Source organism: Micrasema longulum, unplaced genomic scaffold (genome assembly GCF_059751315.1).
Source record: "Micrasema longulum isolate JH-2025_06_02 unplaced genomic scaffold, ASM5975131v1 h1tg000662l, whole genome shotgun sequence".
In the NCBI taxonomy this organism is placed as follows: Eukaryota; Metazoa; Arthropoda; class Insecta; order Trichoptera; family Brachycentridae; genus Micrasema; species Micrasema longulum.
Genome location: NW_028277858.1, coordinates 272,766 through 296,952, shown reverse-complemented (window position 1 = coordinate 296,952; position 24,187 = coordinate 272,766). Strand labels below are relative to the sequence as shown.

Genomic DNA, 24,187 nt, shown 5'->3' with positions numbered 1-24,187 from the left:
TTATCAAGAATATAATTTTACGTTCACTTTTCCCAGCTAACAAGGGTACATACCCCGTTCCAAGCTAGGCAATTACATTCCAATATATGATAACAGTTAACAAATGAATAGAGAGCACAGGCTAATACAATACAAACTTACTCGTATACACATTTTGATACATATATATACACACATACACATATATACACATAAATATATACAAGCATATATACACATGTACATACAGACACACGTACATACACCCATGCGCATACACAAAAATACATTCATAAAACATAGACAATTTATTTAAAATGCGAAACTTCATGGTTACTATCTGTGTATATATTTTTTTAAATTATTATTTATTTTCATATTTTATTTTCGACATCCAGTAAGAATCTCCAATCCGTTATATATAAGTTAAATAGATATAAGTGAAACCTTTTTTTTTATAAACCATTTTTTATAATATGTAAACTATACAGGTTTCAATAAAATAAATACATAGAATAAAAATTTGTATGGACATGTTACATTCTAAATTTAAATAATATGGAATTACTATTAAAAAAGTTGTTTAAGCAAAGGTAAGCATCCGCGGAACAGATCTAATTTACACGATCAGAACCAAAATACGCCCTGGATCGAAATGAGATTATCCATCGAGCACCATTCCTTGCCTAGACTTTCCTTTGACACCTTTAGTGCGATTCTGAACGCTCTGAAAGGGGGTAGAGAAAACGTTTCTAGCATTTAACGAATAGGTAAATTACGTGCTAGCAACAAAAGTCTCGAATGGATGCCCCTGTCTCCGTAGGCTAGGTTAGGGCAAAATAATAACCATTTTACGTTTTATATAAAGTACCTAATAAAAATTAGCATAATATGAGCCAGCGCTACCGTACAAAAACACGTGCGCATTTATCTAGAAGACATGCGGGTGTCAGAAATCGATAAAGCCAGCATTTAACAATGTACATTTGTATGTTAATCTTTTTGATTAATTTCTAACTATGGAAATGATCCGTTACTAGGAATAAAACTGTTATTCACGAACTTCTACTCTTCTACCGTGTACTGTATATTAATTATCAATTTAATTATGTTTATTAATACATTATTTTTCAGTTGATTTCAATGATACACTTATTTTGTTTTTTTTTTAAATCTACTACAATTCAACTATTATTTTGTTGATTTGAATGATACCATTATTTTGTTTTTTTTTATACTACTTTATGTTCATAGTATAGTGTTATTTTTTTTAGAAATTTTTATTTTATTAATCTTTGTTTTTAATTTTTGTATAAAATTGTAAGATTCAATATGTCCATGATTTATAATTTTCTCAAACTAAACGTATGGGTAGGTAGGAAGAAATTGCCTTAAGGCAATATGCCCGCCCTTATATGTATATATATTGTATATGTAAATAAAGTGTCAAATAAATAAATAAATATTTTAATATTATTTTAATGATATCATTATTTTGTATATTTGATTATGTGTGAATCTTAATTTGTAAAATTTATATTTTAAAAAATATTTCTGATTATTTTTTTGCATTGTATTCTTTGGAATTTTATTATTTATTACTTATACCTTTTTTTCTAGATTGTTATTCTATTGCATCACATGTCATTATACTTTAATCTAATTAATTTTACTATATATTTTAATTGTTAATTATTATGGCTTGACACGGACATAGCCTAAAAAGCTTTTATAAGTTAACTTATATTTAAACTAGTGTAATTTTGAATGAATAAATAAATATTTATTTATGTATGATGTATTATTGTATCAACTACCTTAGACATCGGCGTCTGTTATTAGCTGTTTTAACTTCCCGCTTGCAGAACCAGCCTGCCAACAATGGTAACGCCGCCATGCCAACAGGAAGCTATCGACATTTTTACTTTAAGAATGTTTAAAGGATCATCATCAGCATCATTCCCTTTCCGCACCTAATGGTGCATAGGGCACTGCATTGGTATACCAACGCAGCGTATCTTAATCAATTTTATTACTTGAAGGAAAGATGATCAGTCTTACGCTTCAGGTGCCAGTTCACGGACTATGAAATATTCTTATTTTAAAACATAGTTTTAAGTAAATATTGCTAGTCCAGGGACTATGAGATATTTTAGTGTAAAAACACCATATTTAAATAAATGTTTCATGTCAATCATGTCGGGAATAGAACCTGAGACCACACACTTAAATAAACAGATTTCGCATTTAACATTCATCTTCAATTTTATCTACAAAGTAAAATTATTTTTTATAAATTAAATCATTTTCATACAAATATAGGTACACATCTTCGTAGATAAACTTATATTTTACTTTATACTGTCTCAATGTGCACAGATAAAGATAGCGTTTGTAATCACGACCCAGGATATTTAAGAGGAAACGCAGTTTGTCTTTTCTTCATACAAACGTATTTCCGTATTTTCTCGCTGGATTATGGCACTAGAGCGGGGATTTTTTACACTTTATTTATTTATTTTACAGAAACAAACAGTCGACAATGATATAATAACAAAAAATGATAAGGTTAAAAGACAGACCAGCGAAGTTTCTAAATGAAAATCATACATATTAAATTGTAGTACTACAAAAGGGTGTGTTTATGTGTATTTGTATGAGAGTATTTGTATTTGTATAATAGTCTCTAGAATGTATGATGTATGCCTGGAGAGCGAATTGGCGATGAACGAAAGTAAGTCAAAAGTGATGGTATTTGAAAGGGATAATGAGGTTACTGACTGCATAATAAATGTAAACAACGAATGTCTCGAGCAAGTATAAGAATTTGTGTATCTGAAAGCACGATTTCAAGAGATGGAAGGGTAGAAAAAGATGTTGAAAGAAGAGTGAATGCGAGCAACAAAATGAACGGAGCAATAAGGACAGTAATTTCTAATAAAAATATGTCAATCGAAGCTAAACTGGCAGTGCACAACGGAGTTTTAGTCCCAACACTTATGTATGGAAGTGAAACATGGAACTGGCAGAGAAAGGATGAAAGCCGAGTGAACGCGGTTGAAAATGCGATCTCTTAGACGAATGTGTGGGAAATCAATGTATGAAATCAATTAAATCAGGCGAGAGTATAAATCTGAGATAAGTATAATTGATAAGATTAAGAAAGGGTCTCTGAGATGGTTTGGTCACGTAGAACGAATGGACGACGAAATAATGGTAAAACAAGTATATATGGCGAAAATGAACGGCAACGTTAGACGAGGACGACCAAGGAAGACGTGGCATGATCAGATAAACCAAAATCTTAAGTCTGGTCATGTCAAAAGCAGACAGACCGAAGGGCATGTATGACAAGATGTATGAATGTGGAAGAGGCTAGGATTGTATGACAGGATAGACGTGTGTGGCGGTTTATTCTCTCTGCCTACCCCTACGGGGAAATGACGTGATGGTAGTAGTAGTGTATGAGAGTAAGCGTATAGGTGTGTTTGTGTGTATTTGTGTGGGAGTAAGTGTTCAGGTGTGTGTAAGTGTGAGCATCATTGAATAGCAAGTGGGATCGTATCGCAGCCAGAAAGAATAAGTCTTAATTTATTTTTAAATAAATTAAGGGGCGTGTTAAATATATCAATAGATGAAAAAAAGGCATTTTAGTTAGAGCAAGAACGATAGAGGAAAGAGTGTTGTGCATAGTTAGTGCTACAGACTGGCAGATGGAATAAATACTTATTTCTTGTCACGCGAAAGAGGACATTAAGATTAATTTTGGAGAGTAGGTTAAAAGAGTCTACTTTATTATTAAATAATTTATATACATGGCATAATTCAGATATAGTGCGTCTATTTTCAAGGATAAAATATCCATTTTGTTTAGCAGATTAGCTGTACGTGCAAAGCATTTTATTGTTTTTATAATCTAGGTATTTTAAAATTTTCGTCTAACATATTATATATATTTATCATTGTAGTTTTGCTAATTTCATAAATAGTTTCTTATGGGCGCTAGGACCCTAAAACCCTTAAAAGCGCCCAATTTTATCCGCTGTCTTCGGCCGTACGGCATACAAATGATAAATGGTTTTTAAAAACAAAAAAGGAACAGAAATTTTTATTCTGATCGGTTAAAACAAAATCGGTTCATTTTTGGGGTGCGGAAAACGGCACAACGAAAAATCGATCTTGTCGATTTTTGCTGGGCATGATCAGTTATCTTTTTCGCAAATTATTGGGAAGGCATTTGAGAGAGTTCTCAAAAATGTTCTTCATCTCTGTTGTAATATGTCAATATTAACGGCTCTGGTTTAATTTATTGCTTTATTCTTTTTTAAAGAAAATTATTTTTAAAGGCCTTAATGACGGTTACCTTAATGTTCGGTTAACAATTTCGAAGGGTTTTAATGTTTCAAATTCTTTTAGTCCTTGATTTAATGCGTCAGTGTCAAAATGGCGGCAAATAAATTTAAAGCTAAGCCTTGAACGCGTCCTTTGGATAACATTACAGTCTCAGGTCACAATAACCTGAGCTGCTATCGGCTCTAAATGTCTGAAATTAAATTATTATAACAATGACAATAGCCTCATTGTTATTATTCCATGGCCCGAGGCTTGAAGAAGTTACAAACCCACATGTATTACCTATTTTGGGAATATATGATTAAAGAGATCTCTCTCATGGCAAAACACATGAAAACAGCTATAAATACAATATTTTGAGTTTGTTCAAATGTTTGTAGATAAAAGACTGGATTTCAATTCCTAAGGAGTCAACAATATTTCGAGTTTGTCCAAATTTTTGTAGACAAGGATTGGATTCAACTCCCCGGGAGCTGTCGTTATTAACATATAACAACAGAGGTGAAGAACATTTTAGAGAAGGTAATACAGAAGTATAGGCATCTACAGGGCTTATGACCTGTCAATGGCTGGTTTAATAGGCCACTTTATGGGCAGAATGGTGAATGTTACGCAGTGTGTAAAGTGGCCACTCAAACCAGCCATTGACAGGTCATAAGCCCTGTAGATGCCTAGACTTCTGTATTACCTTCTCTAAAATTTTCTTTATCTCTGTTGTTGTATGTTTATCCTAAGGAGTCATAAAGATTAACAAATTTCAACAGGGATGGAGAAGAAATTAAGAAAATTCTGTAATATCTTTTTTATTTATTTATTTAACTTTTTGTACATAATGTTATTTGTACATTGGCGGGCTTATTGCCAAATGGCAATTTCTTCCAATTAACCAATAAAATAAAAATTTTATTTTTATAATTCAAGTCACAGAACATATTCAATAGAAAAAAAATTAAAAAGCTCAAGACATATAAAAATAGAAATATGTGTATTTGTTTATAAATAACCTTAAATCGAAACTATTACTCAATGGGAAAAAGGAAAAAAGAGGAAAGAGGAAAAAGGAAAAGAGGAGAGATAAAGGAAGAGAAAGGAGATGTTTCTTCAGACGTGATTTAAACAGAGATAATGTAGTAACATCTTTGATGGTGGATGGGAGATGATTCCACAGTCGAGCCGCATGGACACTATATGAGTTAGAGAAGAAAGAGGAATTGTGGATGGATATTAAGAGAGTGCCTTGAGAATTAGAACGAAGAGGTAAACCATGAACTGATAAGCGTTGAAATTTTTCACGCAGGTATATAGGAGCGTTAGGACTATGAAGTATATTGAACAGAAGTGAGAGGGGGTGATCTCCGCTGTCTAATTTTGAGCCAATATCCTGCCGGTAAAACAACTTTAGATCACTTTGTTGATCCGGAATATAAAAAAAGAGTTTTCCACGCTCACACCACTAGATTAAAAACTAAGGGCTCCCTGATCGTTTCCCGAATAACAAATTACTTCGGAGAGCGAATATTAAATTGCGTTATTCCAAGGTTATTCAATGATCTCCCACAAACCATCATTAACATGAAAGATCTTCAAATGAAAAAAAAGGAACTGAAGAAATATCTTTTAAATACTTTATAGTGCCGGTTAAAAATAAACCTGTTTAAAAATTAAAATGTGTCCCACCGAAAAGTCTTTACACTTAGTGAGTAACAAATTGTAATATATGTATTTTTAAAATATCAAATAAACGCTGCTTTGCAGCACTGAAACTAACTTCTTAAGGTATCAGCTCTTTAACTTTAAAATCAACAGGTGGAAGAAGTATGAATGTTCAAACCTATTTTGCCTATGCAAAATGGTGAATGTTTCAAATTGCGTTAAGTGTACACTTAAACTAGCCAATGATAGGTGGTCATGGGCTCTGTAATGTAAGAAGGCGTTCTGAATACGTTAACATTGTTAACATTTTTGTCCTTGGTCATCGGTAACTCTAGGTGGGAATACTGTACGGGACCGCTAAATTAACTTTTAGGTAAGGATTTCAATGGACAAACTCAAAATATTGTTAAAAAAACCACGCGGTCCATGAAGAAGTATATATACATATATTATTTTTTTGAAAGGCTTTGCCAACAGTGGCGTGTCGTCCATACAAGCGATACATGCGGCGCATGCCTTTAATATTGGAAAACTACGTAGGTAATAAGTACATAACTTGTAAATGAAATATATGTACACTGTTATTATTAGAGCTCACATAAGAATCTGTTTATATGTGCCCTATTTCAAGATTTAAAATAATAAAAATAAAAAACATCAAGTAATTATAATTAATTATAGATTATTTACGTAATTATGAAACGTAATCGCCCCAAAAATCGGCAACAGCCAACCACACCTTACGGAGGGCCGCAGCCGAATGACGGACTGACGGATGCTGAGATTCTGAGATAAGATAAATCATAAGAACGCAAATATTTCTTTATTTAAAAAATAATAATAATTTAAAAAAAATAAATTATATATTAAAAATATAAAAAAGGTGCTTTTTTCCTTCCTATGACCGCATGCCCTGTTTCAAAAGTCACTGCAGCCCACGGTTGCCAAGTATGTGGGTGAAATATTTCAATTAGATGAATCTCGCCCGCATAAATAAAGGTTTCAGCTCTTTAATTTCACAAACATCAATAGATGAAAGAATTGAAAGAATACAAATGTTCAATACGGGCAGAATGGTGAATGTCACACGTTGTGTAAAGTGGCAATTGAAACCAGCCAATGACAGGTCTATAAATGCCTTGACTTCCGTATTCACTCCTTTGAGGTGTTCTCCATTCCTGTTGTAATATGGTCACGTTATAAATACGTTTGTTTTCTTCAACAGAAAATATCAATATAAAATTCAATTTACGTTTTTACGCGTCTTTAGAGACATCATCTTCTTCTTCTTCAGCCTTGTTCTCTCCACTGCTAGATAAAGGCCTCTTTCAAACGTTTCCTGTCCTATCTATTACCCATTTTTTATCATTCATGCTCCACCAGATTTTAGAGACACTAGTTTATTTAAATTGTCAAAATGGAATTAGGGTTCAGTGCTATGGGAAATTATATATAAAAAGTTTTCTTTTAAGCTCGGTAATGAGAGCATTTAATAGTACTGCAAAGTTTCTCGAAAATTCATTTAAAAGGATGTTTTTTATAAATATCAACTAATTTGAAATGTCACAGGTTCATGTGAACAATAACCAATCAATTATAGCTTTGTTATGTGTTATGATAGATTTTCTATTTTCGTAGCCGTCAAGTTTAACGTATTTTGATAGCTACGGGGTTCTTACTTAACACAACTCACCGACGACAACTCATGACACCACAGGCGGAGTAATTTCAAAATTATTTAATACAAAATATATTTTCTTAATTTGGCTTAGTTTGGTAATTTATTATCGAATAAATAAAAAAACCGCCAAATTTCCTCATTACAATGTTTCACTCAATAACCCGCTACTCAGTATATGCAAAATACGAGTATGTTGCATTTCGATGGTGCGTCGAGCACTGCACTTCTTCTAGAAATGCAGCATATCTGGAGTAATTGTTACTTAAGGTGATTCTAAATGAAAATATGAAACTAATTATTCATAGATGGCGCTTTTATTTTTTCTTTATTGAAAACTGCCATATTACGTTTATTTTCAATAGAAGCTTTAAAAAAATTGGTTTGCGGAAACTTAACAATACGAGTATATTGATTGTAACAAATACTATAACAATATAATTTAGGACCTTTTCACGAAATGGTGTACGAAACAAAAAATAAGATAATCATTTTTTTGTTTTGTTCACTATTTTCTGAAAAGGGCCTAAATTATATGGTTATGGTATTTGTTACAAACAATATAGTGTAAAGTTTCCGCAAACCAAGTTTTGTAAAATTTCCACTGAAAATAAACGTAAAAATGGCATTATCCACAAAAAAATATTAAAGCGCCATCTATGAATAATTAGTTTCACATTTTCGTTTAGAATCACCTTAAATATAAGGTTATCAGTTTTACCTTCAGGTTCCAGTCTAGGAACAATGGAATATTGCAGTGTAAAAACACGTTTCAAAACAATATTGGAGATTGTTGCCTTTGATTTTGCTCTCACTAATAGGTACAGATAAAATGTACATATTCGTAATTACCATATTTATGCAAATTTGTAATGATCTGGAATAAAATCTTTTATTTATAACCAGCATTCGTTGCGCTCAAACATGTGCATGAAAAGGTTGTGATTTAAATATGAATTTACACTGTTTTGTTTTTTTCTTGTAAACGCAACTTATCTTGCCTGCATTGTATTAATATGTAGGACATGTAGGTGCATTAATTTGTCTGGTTGTACAATTATTTTTAATGAATATAATTAATTGACAAATTAATTAATTACAATCAACTCGAATTTATAAAAATAAATTTATAAAATATTTTTTATTCAAAGTTTCGACAGCGGTATTACATTTATATTCGTGTCCAGGTAGATAAAGAACACAATTAAGTTTGTGAAATACAACCAGAAATCTCGTAAAAACCAGCGTATTTTGAACTCAGTGGCTACTCTTCGGTAAAAATCTAGAAAAAGGAAAAGTCCGAGTGGATATTAGTCCGGCTGACGGTCACAGTTAGAGCATTTACATATCATGACTGAAGTCCGCGGTTCGATTCCAGGTATTTACAAAGTGTTTTGTATTTTTTAGGTGGATTTAAACTGCAATATTTTGAAGTCGACTGGTACCTGAAGCCTTAAACTGATCATCTTATTATCATGTATATTCAAATGATACCTGGAATTATTATGAGTGCCTAATGCACTGTAAGGTCCAAATAAGGGTTTGTTTATGAGATTTTTTTTTAATCAATCTGATTTTATTTACTACATTTTTCATTTCAAATTCTCGTTGAATACTTAGCGAAAGGTTTTATTAATTATGTATTTAAAAATATGGCAAAATAAACAAATTTAAAGGAAATAAAATATAAAGGACGGATGTCGAAAAATCACCTTTTTGAGAACAAACGACTAGAAGTTTTCAAACCTCTGGGACATTTAAATAAAATTATAAATATAATGGAACCTGCTTAATGTAAATAGCCTAAACTGTTTTATGTTATTATCTAAAACGGTTCTCATTCACATTTGACTGACATCCATCCTTTATATCCTGTACCCTTCATTTAAAAACAGTTATCAGGGCCCGTGCTTTTGTAATACCTACGTTACATTAAGACATGTTCTTATACTATTGAATAACAAGCTGTTGTTTCCCCGTTTGTCTAACGACGCAATAATTCCTAGATCTTTAACTATCTAGATTCTAGAAACTATGTAGGTTGATGAGTCGCAAATTAATTACTTCCGTTACACCTACGTTTTGTGAAGGACATTTTAATTATTTAAAATCCGCTTTGAGGATGTGAGAGCACGTTACGTGCATCAATATATATCTAATGGCGGTAAACTTATCCCATTGCATTAAGAGGATAGGCGGTGGCTGAGAATTTTGATGAACAGGTATTTGATCATTTTTCGTCTGTCATTTGTCTCCCCATACTGTGCTACGCCTAGCTAAAAGAGATATTTGTTTAAGAAAGAAAATCAGAACGAAATATTTTGTCGGTTTCTTTTCAGTTTTTCAAAATGATTTTTCAAATTTGTACTCGTATACAGTGGTGTAGTCGGGCCGAAGCGCACCGGAGCGGCGCTCCGCCACTTTTTATCTGAGCAGAGCGGCCCTCGGGCTCTAGTCAGGAACAAATATTACTATTCAAAAATATGTCTACTTAAGTCTCTTCAAACAATTCGAAATAACAACAAACGTTTTTATTGCCGATAACTGTCAAACGTCTAAACATGTGTTCCCCCCTCCCCCTTCCCAGCCACTTCACTTCGAATACACCACTGCTCGTATACCGCACATCCGAAAAAGACAGATAACACGGGGACTTTTAAGGATTTTTGGGTGGTCCTAGTTACCATAAAAAAACAGTACATAAAAAAGGCAACAGGGATACGCTAATGATGCTTTTTTAATAATTTTTTTGAGAATGATTTTTTTATTAATTTTTATAATAAAACAATGCCTAGTAGAAGAAGGTCTGTGCTAAGGCAGACTAACATATATGTTTATTTATATCTCTCCATATACATACACACACACACGTGTGCTCCCTTATAAATATTCATACACATACACACATACATACACACCCATAAACATACATACACACATGTACATGTATATATACATACATATATATATATATATACACACATACATAAATACACATACTTACATACACATACATACACAAACATATACACAAACATATACATACACACCCCTACATACACGTATATACATATATATATATAAACACGGTTTTTCAAGGCCAGACCGCGAAACTTCAAAGGAACATTTGTCATAGTAAGCTAAAAAAAAATCCTTGTTATTTTATTCCAAAAAGTCATTTAAAAAAAATTAAAAATAATAAATGTTGTAATTCCTTCGTTTCTCGGACATGCAGTCCCTCCACAAACCCCTACCCCTCTCCTACCCAGCCGCTTCACTTGTCCGCATCTGGTGCGTATCGCTTCGTTGATCAAATACGTTTTCATCGCAATTTTTTTTTTGTCGGGGAAGGATAGGGGTTTGCGGGAGGGATGCTAGTCCGAGTAATTAAAGATTCACGCCATTATGATATCATTTTTTTAAGGACTTTTTGAAAAAAATTAATAAGGTTTTTTTTAAAGCTTACCATGAGAAATGTTCCTCTGAAGTTTCACGGTCTGGCCCTGAAAAACCGTGTATAAATGTACATAAATTTTATCCTTCTTGTCTTTGTATTGTAAAATATTTTAAAGTGTTTATTGTATAGTGTAAATATATAAAGTGTGTAAAATATCAGTGCTCCAGTGACATAATCCAAGGAGGAAGTACAGGAATACGTTTGCATGAAGAAAAGTCAGACTGCCTCTGCTCATGGCTGAATGAAACAATGACAATTAAATCTTGGCATTTACAGGGCGCATGATAATGGCCAGTTAAAATGATCAAATCAATTTTGTACTTATTTGAAAATCGCGAAGCAAAATTTCGCAGCCCGCCTAGGAATGGCTGGAGCAACTTTTAACACGATGCTTGCTGTCTGCAACTCTAGTCTTCGGGGGTACTCGGTCAGGTCGAAGTTCCGATTATATATTCGATTCTTGTATAATGACAGTGCTCCTTTATGGGCGCGAGTCTTGGCATCTATCTTACCAGGGCTTAAAACGCCAAGCTTCTGAGTTTTGAAAGTAAGTGCTTGTGAAGAATATTGGGTGTAAGGTGGTTCGATTTCAAAACTAAAACCATTGACATATTAATACACATAGACATGATGACACTTTACTCATGCCTAAACGGCCAGTCATGCCCAACGCGTATTTAGTCGTTCTTCGGCCGCCAGCTAGGCGTGGCGTTTAGAACTCAAACCAAAATGCCTGCTTGTGTCATGAAAGCGTGTAAAAACATTTCGGATAAACATTGTAAAAATAATTGTGTAACTTTTCATTTGTAAACATTTATTCATGAGTGATTAACAAAGCTTAAAACAATAATTTTTCAAACATAAATATTATTTTTTGTAAACGTCAAACTACGCTTAGCGGCGCAATCGCGAAACTCTTTTTAGTTACAGGGATTATACTACTAATAAGAATACTTTTTTTTTATATAATGAACGCGAGTTAACATTATTTTACAAAATCCTGTGAAATAAACAAATGGGTCAAAATTAAAAGGAATTTATTGAAAGAATCTGGTTGGGATCCACCATAAACTAATGTTTATTGTTTATATTAGGTACAAACTTTTTAACATACCCAAATGAGCATCCTCCAATTTTTATTAGCATATGCATGCTCGTTAAAATGCAGCCCTGGTATAAATAAATTAACTCGGTAATTATGGGAACGTTTTCGTGTCACTACTTTTAAAAATATTTTACATTAAATAGGATGATCTTCATGGATAAACATGATAAGGTTATAAGGCATGTCTAGATATCAGTTGCGAATGGTGATTTTATTTACAGGTAAGCTATAAAAAAATATCATATGTTTGTACCTACACAAAAGGTACATAGTATAATGTAAGTAATATTTACTATAAATTTATATTTTTCTGTGGTTCTGTGTGATACAACAACTGTCATCCATGAAATCAACTCAAACGACCTAACTTCATGATATGTTATATTTTATATAAATATTATCTTTTACTTTAATACATAACTCATTTAAAAATAAATAAAAAAGAGCAGCATGAGTTTAGTCGATATTAGGTATTCCATTGAAATGTTAACTGGACGAATTGTTCTAGAAATTAATAGTGCTAAAAACGGCCGCCTCGAGCGCCATATGTCACGCAATATGACGCATGAAAGTAATTATGGTCTTATGTCAAAAGTACCATCTCAAAGAAAAATAGCCCTTAAGAAAAAAATATTGAAATACTGTTTTCCAAATCAAGAATCTTCAAATAACTTGTGTAATCTCCGAATTTAATAATCTAAGAGAAAAAACCCGCACTGGGATTAAGACATTCAAAATATAGTAAACTTATTTGTATGAAAAGTAATCTAAAATAATCGGTTAGTTTCTTAGCTGGGCGCGCGTTTGTTGATATTAATATTCATATCAGGATAAAAATACAAACGGTGGAAATGATTTAAAATAAATAGTAATTATTTATTTGTTTTTCTGTAAATAAAGGTACAGTAAAACATTATTATGGTTAGTCAAAGATAATGGTAAGCTGCGCATAATCGCTTCTATACACGGTTCGCCCCTGCTATATATTATTATGTCAATGACTGAAACTGAATTTCTGAGAACGTACGCAGCAGCCTCCCATAACGAGCGTTTTGAGAATGCGGCGGTGGACCCGGCTTGGACCCATGTTGAGGATGTATCGGGGGAGCCTTAGTCCAAGTGTACTCTTCTTTACACTGCTATTGATGACGATCTTTCAGCAGAACTAAGGGACACGTTAATGACATGGGAGGAGGCGAGATTGCTGGCTGACGATAGCATCTCCAGGAGGCGTCTATTCATGCCCACACGCTTAGCTTAGAAGCAGTAGTGGAAAAAGGAAGAAAAATGTTCAAATTTTCGGATTTCACCCACTAGAAAATGCCTTAAAAGTTTTTAACTTCTTTTTAGACCAGTTTTGCCCATAAAACGTCATCTCTGTTTTAAAATTTACTTCGTGCGAAATTTGTTTACTAATGACATGACCTCTGCTGAATAAATAAGTAACGAAATCCTTGAAAAGTCATTAAATAATTGACGTAATGGACCAGATATTGTGACAATCTGTGCAGTCAGAGGAATAATATAATTTATGCACCTTGTCGAGAGCAGAGGTCGTCAAAATTCGGACCGTTGCTATTTTTTTCCATCTAGCTTCATCAAATTATATTTTTAACCATATCATTAAGATACGATGTACAATATACATTGAAAGCCCCACACACTTACCCGAATCTGTTTTAAATGTCTTGTAGCCTTTTTTCATATCCGCACATTGCAAAAACAACTTTTTTTTTAGCTGTAATGAACGGTAAATGTATTTTCCAAAAAATTTTTTTTAAAAGATTTGCGTATTTTTTTTTTTTTAATTAACATTTACAGCTTTCAATGCCCCGATCGCCGTCAGAGCAACCAATCAAGTATATACAGTCAATTTCTCTGTCACCCTCAATCAAATTTTCTCAATTCTGACGGCGATGGGGTATGTTAGTTCATTAGCTTGTTAGTAAACCAGAAGAAACAAGTCCGATCGGGAGAACCTGAACCGTTACCACCCCTCCACCAGCCAAATAATTCAAACCGATAAGGCCCAAAAAAATAAAATCATTGATCATAAATTTGCTCCATTCCTAACACCACCCTATTCAAGACGAAAACCTAGTATCAACCTATTCAAAATCTAGCATCCTAGTCAAGACCTATCAACTTAACTATCAACCGACCTATAAACCAACCAAACAACCAACCTTATTAACCACACGCAATATGAAAACCCAATCCTATCCAGGACAGCGTCCCCAATAACCCACCACGGCGGCGAAGGAGCAGCACAGCCCGACCCCCGACCGATACACGCCTCCCAGCCCTACTCATTAGTGTATTAGTAGTTAAACCCTCTTCCCTTTTACGGAAATAGACAACCCGTGACTTAAGTTCGGTTCTGCATTGCCGCCATGAAGATCATCCTATTTAAAATCCCGTTAGAGCCAAAAAATATATTTATAAAGAAACAATGCGCATTTAAATTCCCCGAAGGGCATCTCATTTTTCTACCCATGCGCCAGCAAATTTTGGAAGTTTACTAAAATTGTTTGGATTGTAGAAGAAATCGGAATTCTATGTCGGTCTCATTACCTCCATCAAGCCATCAAGCATTGTTTCTCTTTCCACGTCAAGAATAGAATGTGTTCAGCTGTCTACATGTCCAACCCGCACACGCAGTCAGGATTTTCACCAAGGGCGAATTCATAGAGTTTGCTTCTGAATTCGCCATGACCCGTTACTAGCTGCATTACGTAAATAGATTTCATCTCTCTGTGAATAAGATATACAATATAAAGACAAATATTTACATTTTTATTTATGGTTAATGTTAATAAAATATACTTATGTAAATTATTACAAAAAACAAAAACCTTACACAGCGCCAATTACGTACAACAATATTATGTTAATATGTACAGTAAAAATTTCTAACAACGACAACAATATTTTATGAGAATGCAGATGATATTATTTGTATTTGTGTTGTTGTGTTTGGAATGTGGAATGAGTGCATGTATGTCATACGACGTTTAACAATAAATTTTAATGATACGAACATAAGAAGTGGTAAAAAAAATAAAAATATTTTTATCTTAATGGATGGACGTTAATCCTGGCAAGATCAGATTACTGAAGTTGAAAAGTTTTATCGTACCCTGCACTCACTAAAGAGTCTGCAAAAGTCGTAAAAAAGTCGTTCAAAACGAAGTTATCATTATTCAGTACATACTTTTCTCGCTTATGTTATTTCTTTATGCTTTATTAAGTTAGTTCATAACGTTTTAAGAACAAATATAAACTTTGAATAACATTACAATTTTTCATCAAAATTTCTGAAAAACATAAATATTTTATCAAATTAATTTTTAATTTTAAAATGTTCTGATAACATAATATTTTATTTTCATGCCAATGCTGCTCTTATAAGTCATCTAGAGCGTTTGCGTTACATTCGCTTCATTTAATATGAAAAAAAAACCTAAATATTCTTATACCCGTATGCAGAGACAAAACTTAAGGTGAGGAAAGTACATTCTAATTTTAAATGCAGAGAATAACCCGAATGTGAAGACAATAGAATATACTTTCCTCACCTTAAGGTTTGTCTCTGCATACGGGTATTAGAGTAATACGCCAGAGGGCGAATTATTACTCGGAGATTATGTCTCTCCTTAATAATTTCACCTATGTAAGCAACGCCTGAAAATATTTTAAAATTTTGTGTACTTCTACGACCAGTTGGCTTTAACAACAATGTTTTGAGTTTGTTCAAAAACAACAGAGACGGAGAATATTTAAGAAAGGGAAATATGAAACTCTATTTATTCGTTTATTTCTTTTTCTATTTTATTTACAATATATTAATGTAAAATTGAATTGAGACAAAAATCCCAACTTCATGGAACCAAAGTAATTATTACCTTTCCGCACCTAATTGTGCATAGGGTACTGAATTGGTTTACCAATTGCAGCGTATTTTGAACATTTTTTGTTACGTTAATATAATATAATCAGACTTACGCTTTAGGTACCAGTTCAGGGACCATGAAATATTCTGTTGTGAAAACACCCTTTTAAATCAATCTTTCATGTCAACCATGTCGGGAATCGAACCCGAGACCTTTTGCTTGATAGGCAAACGCGCAGGCATTTATAGGGCTAATTCTATATCATTGCCTGATTTAAGTGACCACTTTACACACTGCGTTAAACTTACTATTCAGAGCCAGAGCTCTGTTTGAATATCCATATTATTTCAATAAATCCGTTCCTTGTCTACAAAAAATCTGACAAGTTCAACATATTGTTGAACCATGTAAAAAAAGGTTTTCTTTTTTGAAAAATGTATGTAGGTACCTAAACGCCATTATGAAAATGTTTTTTTGTTGCTTTATGCGCAGAATCACCCATGGCAATATAGGTACAGTGCGTTCAAACGTTTAATAGCCTAAGTTAATGTGTTACTATTTAGTTGGCTTCGTGGTGCAATGGTCAGCGCGTTTGCCTACCATGCAAGAGATCTCGAGTTCGATACCTGACATGGTTGACATGAAATATTTATTAAAAAAGTGTTTTCATACCAGAATAATTCATAGTCCCTGTACTGGTACCTGAAGCGTAAGACTGATCATCTTACCTTCGTGTAACAAAAATGATCAATATACACTGCGATTAGTGTACCAATGCAGTGCTGTATAGCATTTTCGTTTGCGTTAGTACGCACACTGTGATTTAATATTTTATTTGAAAAACTTCATGTTACGCACATTTACTCAAAGGCTATTAAAGATTTGAGTGGACTGTACTCTAGCTTGCTTCCTGGCTCATTGACTGAAATTTTATTATCTGGCCGTTTCTAAAATATGTTTCTCGACCTCTGCTCTAGAGTATGACCTCCCTCAGTAATAAAGTAAATAGTTATCTTGTTACTTGCTACTTACCATCCGAGTCATGGGCAGGCAGATTTACTGGCCTGTAAATGAATGTAATTAATATTTTACTTAAATTACGTATAATTATATTATGGTGATAGTAAATAATGTCTAATTAACTGGTGTGAAATACGCTCTGAGGTTTAATTGAAAAAAATTGGCGGTGTGCGACATCTGTTGGAAAAATCAATAAACTGTTTATACAACATTGAACAATTTTAAAAAAGGAATTTGTTAAGACATTTTATGAAAGAAGTGTTATAGTTTTTTGTGTTCAAATAATTCTTGGTTAAGATTCGCAATATTTATTTTATTGTAATATACGAGTATGTTTCAATAATATTTATAAGAATATTCAATTTTATTTTCTTATATTTCTTGGTTTGTATAACACGAGCTGAACCCGGCATGCTTTGCTATTCCTAGATTTGAGAACATACTTGTGTATATATTAAATGATCGAAACACAATCGAAAGTTTGAAATCAATAAACAATTGTATTTAATTCAAACTAGATATGTAGGTATACATAATTATTTTTGTGTTTCGGTTAACATAAATTGTGAGGATATGCGGTGACAGGGAATTTTGATAAATAGGTATTTAAAGATTGTTTTTATGTCACTGCCTTGCAGATGCCTCCCCAATAAAGTGCGAATAAAACAACTGCTTGTTGGACCTTTTATGCATAACGATAATAGACAAAATCGACGCTTCGTTGTCCCGTTTTCCGCACCTCAAACTTGAACCGATTTCGTTATTTTTTTAGACGGAATATCAGAATAAATATTTCTGTATTGGTGCGTCTTGCATTTTTCAAAAATAAGTATGATTTTTTACATTTTACATTTTTATATATTTTTTTTTTTTTGCACCACAACAGGCCAGGAGGCCTAATTACAGTGGTGAATTACATCACAGAGCACCCAGGCTTGAGAAAAATCACATTTTAATTTTTGTGTTCTCACCGGGAATCGAACCCGGAACCTTCCGTGCGTAAGTCGAGCGTCTTGACCACTACACCACGGAGGCCGCCGATATTTGAATACCATTCGTTTAAGAAACTGGTTCTGTTTTCTTAAATGGTGTAGCTTTCCGTTAATAAGAAAGAACCTAGGTACTTGTTTATGATTGAATTCCAAATCTAAAATTAAAGTAGTTACCTAAGTACTTTTTTATGTTTGAATTCCAAAACGTCAAATAAATATTTTTTGGAATATATAATTCTTTTTGCAAATTTCGAACTCTGCTCTACTCTTCGGCAGGGGTGCATTGTATTTAGGAAAGTGATTTTCAAAAATGTATCGAATGTCAGTTGACATTATTTCAATATTCCAAAAAATCCAGTAAAAAGAAATAAATGGGTAGAAATTTAAAGGAATTTAAGATCTAAAATATGTTAAAAACTCATTTGTCTTATCGTAGCTGCTCCAAATTTAACAATGTTTTAAGTATGTCCAAATGTTTACAGACAGGCTGGTTTTCCTCCTAGGGTTAGTTATTCAGATCTAAATTTGTTGCAACAGAGAGGAAAAATATTTTTGAGAAGATAAAATAAATAAAAAATAAATAAATGTTACAGTGTGTAAAGTGGCCACGTAAACCATCCAATGACAGGTCATAAGCCCTGTAAATGCCTAGACTTCCATATTCCCCTCTCAAAAATGTTTTTCCTCTCTGTTGCAACAAATTTGGCTCCAAATTTAACTTACTCCGTCCCCATTTAGATATCTTGAATACTAAATTTTGTGATAAAAAAAAAACTTTTTGATGCTTTATTATTATGTTTATTAAATTACATATTCTACCATATGTGTAGATGTGTTACAATTATTACTTTATTGTATTATTTTGTATTTATTTTTACCATCAATTAATTACCGAATTGAATTATAATATTACTGTAAATTATTCATAACATATTGCTATGTATTATTATATAAATTTTCTGCATTCCATTTTTCGACATGTATAAATGTTTATTATTTATATTTTTCTATTATTATTTTGTAAATTATTTTAATATGTTAATAAATGTTTTTGATTTATATATAGAAGAGTCCCGACTTAACACGGAATTCTCTAACAAGTCGGCCATAAAAAAAATATAATTGTGCTCTGTGATAAAATTGTGTATTTTGTGCATTAAATAAATAAATAAATAAAATAAAATAAATTCATTCTAAAATGAAACATTTATCAGTGTGTAATTATTTTTGTACCTTTTAATATGTTTACGTTATTATTAAATTTCGAATTGGTTATCCATGTTATAAAAATCTCTCACCTCCACTTTATTTCCTCACTCCCAATCTTCTTGCGGTACTATTTTTTCCTTTCTTGTATAAAGTGTGTTTGTTTGTGTTTCCTTCACGTCTAAATTGAGCAGTTGATTGATATATGTATCTGTAGGATTTTGGTAGTTGAGGGTTGGAGCTCCTACCCCAGTTAGAGATTGACAGAGAAGACATGAGATAGCTGTTTGGTGTTTATTTATTACATGGCGAATAAATAATGAATTATGTCGTACGAGTGTTACGGCGATTAGGAGTTGAAGAGACTGCAGTTGAACTGGACTGACTAACTGAACTGAACTTGTTGGGCTGACTGACGTTGACTGACTCCTGGGATCTCTTTATAGACCACGATCTTTTGTAGTTCATTTCTTAATTGTAGGGACGATGTGAATGTACTGCAGAACGATATTCTCGATTTTATGTGCAATACTGTTAAATTTACATTAGTATAGGTTGTATTGGATTCTATAGAAAATGATGACATTGCTTTCTTCGGTCATTGCACTATTTCAGGTGAAACGTTTTAGCACGTGTGTGTCATCGATTATGGCAGTGGCGTCTTTGATACCAAATTTATAGTGAAGCTCAGATTTTAAGGATAAGTATAACATGCGTAAATGTTAAGTAGGTACCTACAGTAAAAAACACAGTACGGACCATGTTTGTAGGCATCTTTTAGCATTTTTATATTGGCTTGTAGTTTTTTATCTTCATAATGTGTTGATATAATTCACTGGTGAATAGCAATGATTTCTTAGTGAGGCTCGGCCTCACTTGCTTCATATGCTCCTTCGTCCCTGGATTATGGGCTATGAAAAGGAGAGGTGAGAAGTAAAATAAGGTACTTATTTTTTATCCAGAATAAAAAAAAAAACTCTATGAAAAAAAAAATATATAGTTAATAAACCAAAAGCAACATGGTTTGAAAATGAATATGCGTTAAGGTGGGATGTCAAAACTAATAAATTATAGGTTAATTCTTTAAATTTATATAATTTACTTGGTTTTGGTTAGTTTGCTTAGTTTGGTTACCTTTTCATTTTTGTTCTGTAGTAGGATTTTGTATTTGTGAACAGAATAACGATACAACGTAACCAACAAATCAAAATAGTTCATCGGGAAAATTCTTATTAATAAAACAAATTCTAATTGATAAACCATACAAATAATTCACCATTACCTAAATTATTTCTCCCTAATACCACGTGAGAGAAGCCGCGTCTAAAGTTTTTTTCTCTTTATAGTTTAACATATTCTATAATTTTATTTTTTTAATTATTGTATTTACAAATCATATAACACAAAGTATTTTACAAATTATATATATATATATATATATATATATATATATATATATATATATATATATATATATATATTACATTCCCAGGAATTACTACAACTCAATTTGGGACTTAAATAATATTTACATAAAAAAAACACATATTAAGAAAAAGTATATTTTAATTATATTTTAACTATATTAAAATTATATTTGTGGATAATTTTAACTTCATGTATGTATTTTTTTTTAAAAATCTTTTTTTATTAATATTTAAACATTTGTTGTTTTTCCTTAATAAAAATAAAAATATCATATGCCCATATATTTTTTTTAAATCACTTATTTTATATATGAAGTGTTTATTTCTACGAAATACGTATTTTATGTCAGGTACTGCGATCCGTGTGTGTTAGTACATAAATTAATTAATACTGTAAATTAAATGAGATTAGGGTAAAAAATCTAGGTAATTAAAAACATAATTTATTATTAAGTATTCACTCCTTTGTATGACATTTGAACAAAATAAATATGTAGACCCATTTCACACGCACCGTCTAAACTCACACGGCCCGGTAGTTGTAGGGTGGGTTGACTTTTAATATTGTATGGATGGCAGCTACGTACACTACCAAATTCCACAATAGGTCGAATCTCTTTTTTTTTACAGAAACTTGTAGACAATTACAATAACTTTAAATGCCTTTATTCAAAATTTTAATGTCTCATGTAACAATTTTTCAGTTATAATTCATCATATCGTTCGGTATCGGTTTTGTTTGCTTACACACACACAAATGTTATTACGTTATGTTGAAAATGAATAGATCATCCAGAAATAAGCATTTGAGAGGTCAAAATACATTTGATAAAAAAATCCTCATTTGAATTTTCGACATGAACGACAATACGACTTTAACAATTATAGAAATTTGTTCAAAACTCTCGTATGAAATACATACGATTGTGTACGTTGTTTTTATCTATCTAACACGTACGGGTATTTGATTAGTTTAAAAATAAACCAATTTATTGCAAGTTATACATATGGTCATTTGAATAAATGCAGATTCCAAGTAAAAACCGTAAGTACTATACGGTCTTTTAAACTGATAAGGATCGAGTGGAGATTATTCGGTCTCATGGTGTACTGGTTAGTGCGTTTACTCGCCATTAAATAAATAAAATAAAAAAATAAAAAATGTCATGATACAATAAATATTAATCGACCCTATGTTGTTTTATGGTGTCTTTTTTAACTGTAGTCTGAAATGGGGCTCACACGAATTATTGTACAATGTAATAAAACCCAAAACAAGTCAATATTCTCCAAATAAAAAATGTTAAAATCTCTGCAGCTTGGATATAAAAGGGCCAATATTGAAAGTCGTAAATTGCAATTTTACATAAAGAGAAATAATACGGAATTTGTCAACCATCGTATGACATTATAATAAACAGTTTGAAACGAGTATCATGTTAATTACACCGGTTGGCAAGACAAAAAGAAATCGGACACTCTATTTTATATTATGTACATTTTATTTACAAATATGTATTTCTCAGTTTAAAAAAATAACTTAAAATATCTTCTTAAACAATATTAAGTGTCGTGATTTGATATTTACACTGTTACAAAGTAGACTAGGTTTTGAAATGATTTCCATTAAAATTATTTTCATACCGTTAAAGGCATTGGCAGGTTATTTACATAAAAAAATTTTTTTTCTAAAATAATTACGTCGAATATCGATTACTTGTACATATATACTTGTATATGGCTCTATATTCGGTAAGAGGTTAAACATATTTATTTTTAAGCACCTATGCATTCCCATTTACATTTAAATAACGTAATAATCCACAGGTGATAATCTAATTAGAAAATACGTATCTTCCCCGTTTTCGTAGTACATGCATTCTCCTCGAATGCAGCCCTGGTTTAATTAAATAAACTCGGTAGCTACGTGTACGTTTTCGTGTCACTACTTTTTTTAATATTTTACTCCATAGGGCAGCGCGTCTATGTGTATTAATAAGTCGATTCATTGAACGAACAATCCTTTGGAGGAAAACTAATCATAATGAGTATTCTATAAATAAATATGATACGAGTTCTTTCACAATAGTGAGCGCCGCTCTTCTTTGACGTAAGTTTTAAGTCTTATTTCGATGTATTTTTACTGTCTAGACTTTCAAACTCTGAATTTCAGAACCCCTTTCAGCGTACAATATACTAGCACTATGAAACCCCCCAGGTACATTACATCGCCGCCGCTCTTCTTTGACGTAAGTTTTGAGTTTGATTTCGATGTATTTTTACTGTCTAGACTTCCAAACTCTGAATCTCAGAACCCTGTACAGCGTACAATATACTATAGTCCTTAAAATATAGCTTGATTGAAAGAACAGCTGTCAAACTAACGTGCCCAGTGATGGAAAGTACTGATCACTGACTCAAATCGATTTTATCAGTTTTTTCATTGCAAACGTGAAACTCTGTTTCCGAAAATTGATATAAAAACGCAAAAACAAGCGTATTATAATGGGTTTAAGACAATTATTCACGAAAAAATAAGTCATTTTGTACTTTTTTTCATGAACAACATCAAATGATTTTTTTTTATTCGATAGTCAATTTGGTCAATTTGTCCCATCTCTAACATTTTTGCAAAATGATGTAACCTTGTAAAAACGTCGTTAATAATTAAGTTTATTTTACTTTTAAGGCTGATTTTATATAATTATGTAGATTTATATGTCAAGCATTTAAAAAAAAAAAATATTCATCGCCGCCGCTCTTCATGGACGTAAGTTTTAAGTTTAATTTCGATGTATTTTTACTGTCTAGACTTCCAAACTCTGAATTTCAGAACCCCGTACAGCGTACAATATACTAGAACTATGTAACCCCCCAGGAACATCACATCACTGGTGTAGCTGAACCTGACTCCGAGCTCTTCGAGGTATTTATTGGGTCTCACGAAGTGGCAGTAGGCGTCCGCGCAGTCCAGCAAGGGGCGGTCATGTCCGTACACTGCCTGCATTATGGCCTCGAACCCGTAGCCAAAGTAAGAGATGTAGGAGAGGTAGCTCATGTAGCTGGGGAGCTCGTCAAAGCGGATGAAGAACCCGGAGAACATGAGCATCGGGATGGTCATCGCTGGCAGAACGAACAGTGCCATCTAAAAATTAAATAGTTACATGAAAATATGACAAAGAAATTCAGCAATTTCATGTTTTTTACAACGTAGATAAAATATAACATTTCATATTGATGATACTGACAGAATGCATTAAGTTAACAGTATTTATGTATTTTTGATATTTTTAGATATAGGTGCGAGACGTTGATTTCAAATTTTATGCTTTGCTTAGAATCAAGAGTACTCTTTCAAAGCTTTAAAACAAATGAAAATTGGTCACCTTATCAAATCACTTTCTCAGATTCTATTGAGAGAATT

The 24,187-nt window shown here is 32.3% G+C and overlaps 1 protein-coding gene across 1 annotated transcript in view; it reads right to left on the bottom strand.

Annotated features, from left to right (window-relative positions):
* Positions 1–22,246: 22,246 nt before the first annotated feature.
* The window catches only part of LOC148279848 (ATP-binding cassette subfamily G member 4-like), a 64,417-nt gene continuing 62,476 nt past the window's right edge, over positions 22,247–24,187 (bottom strand). Inside the window, 1 exon segment of the mRNA XM_088229299.1 lies at positions 22,247–23,908. Coding sequence (XP_088085425.1) covers positions 23,564–23,908 — 345 coding nt within the window. The 3' untranslated portion in view covers positions 22,247–23,563.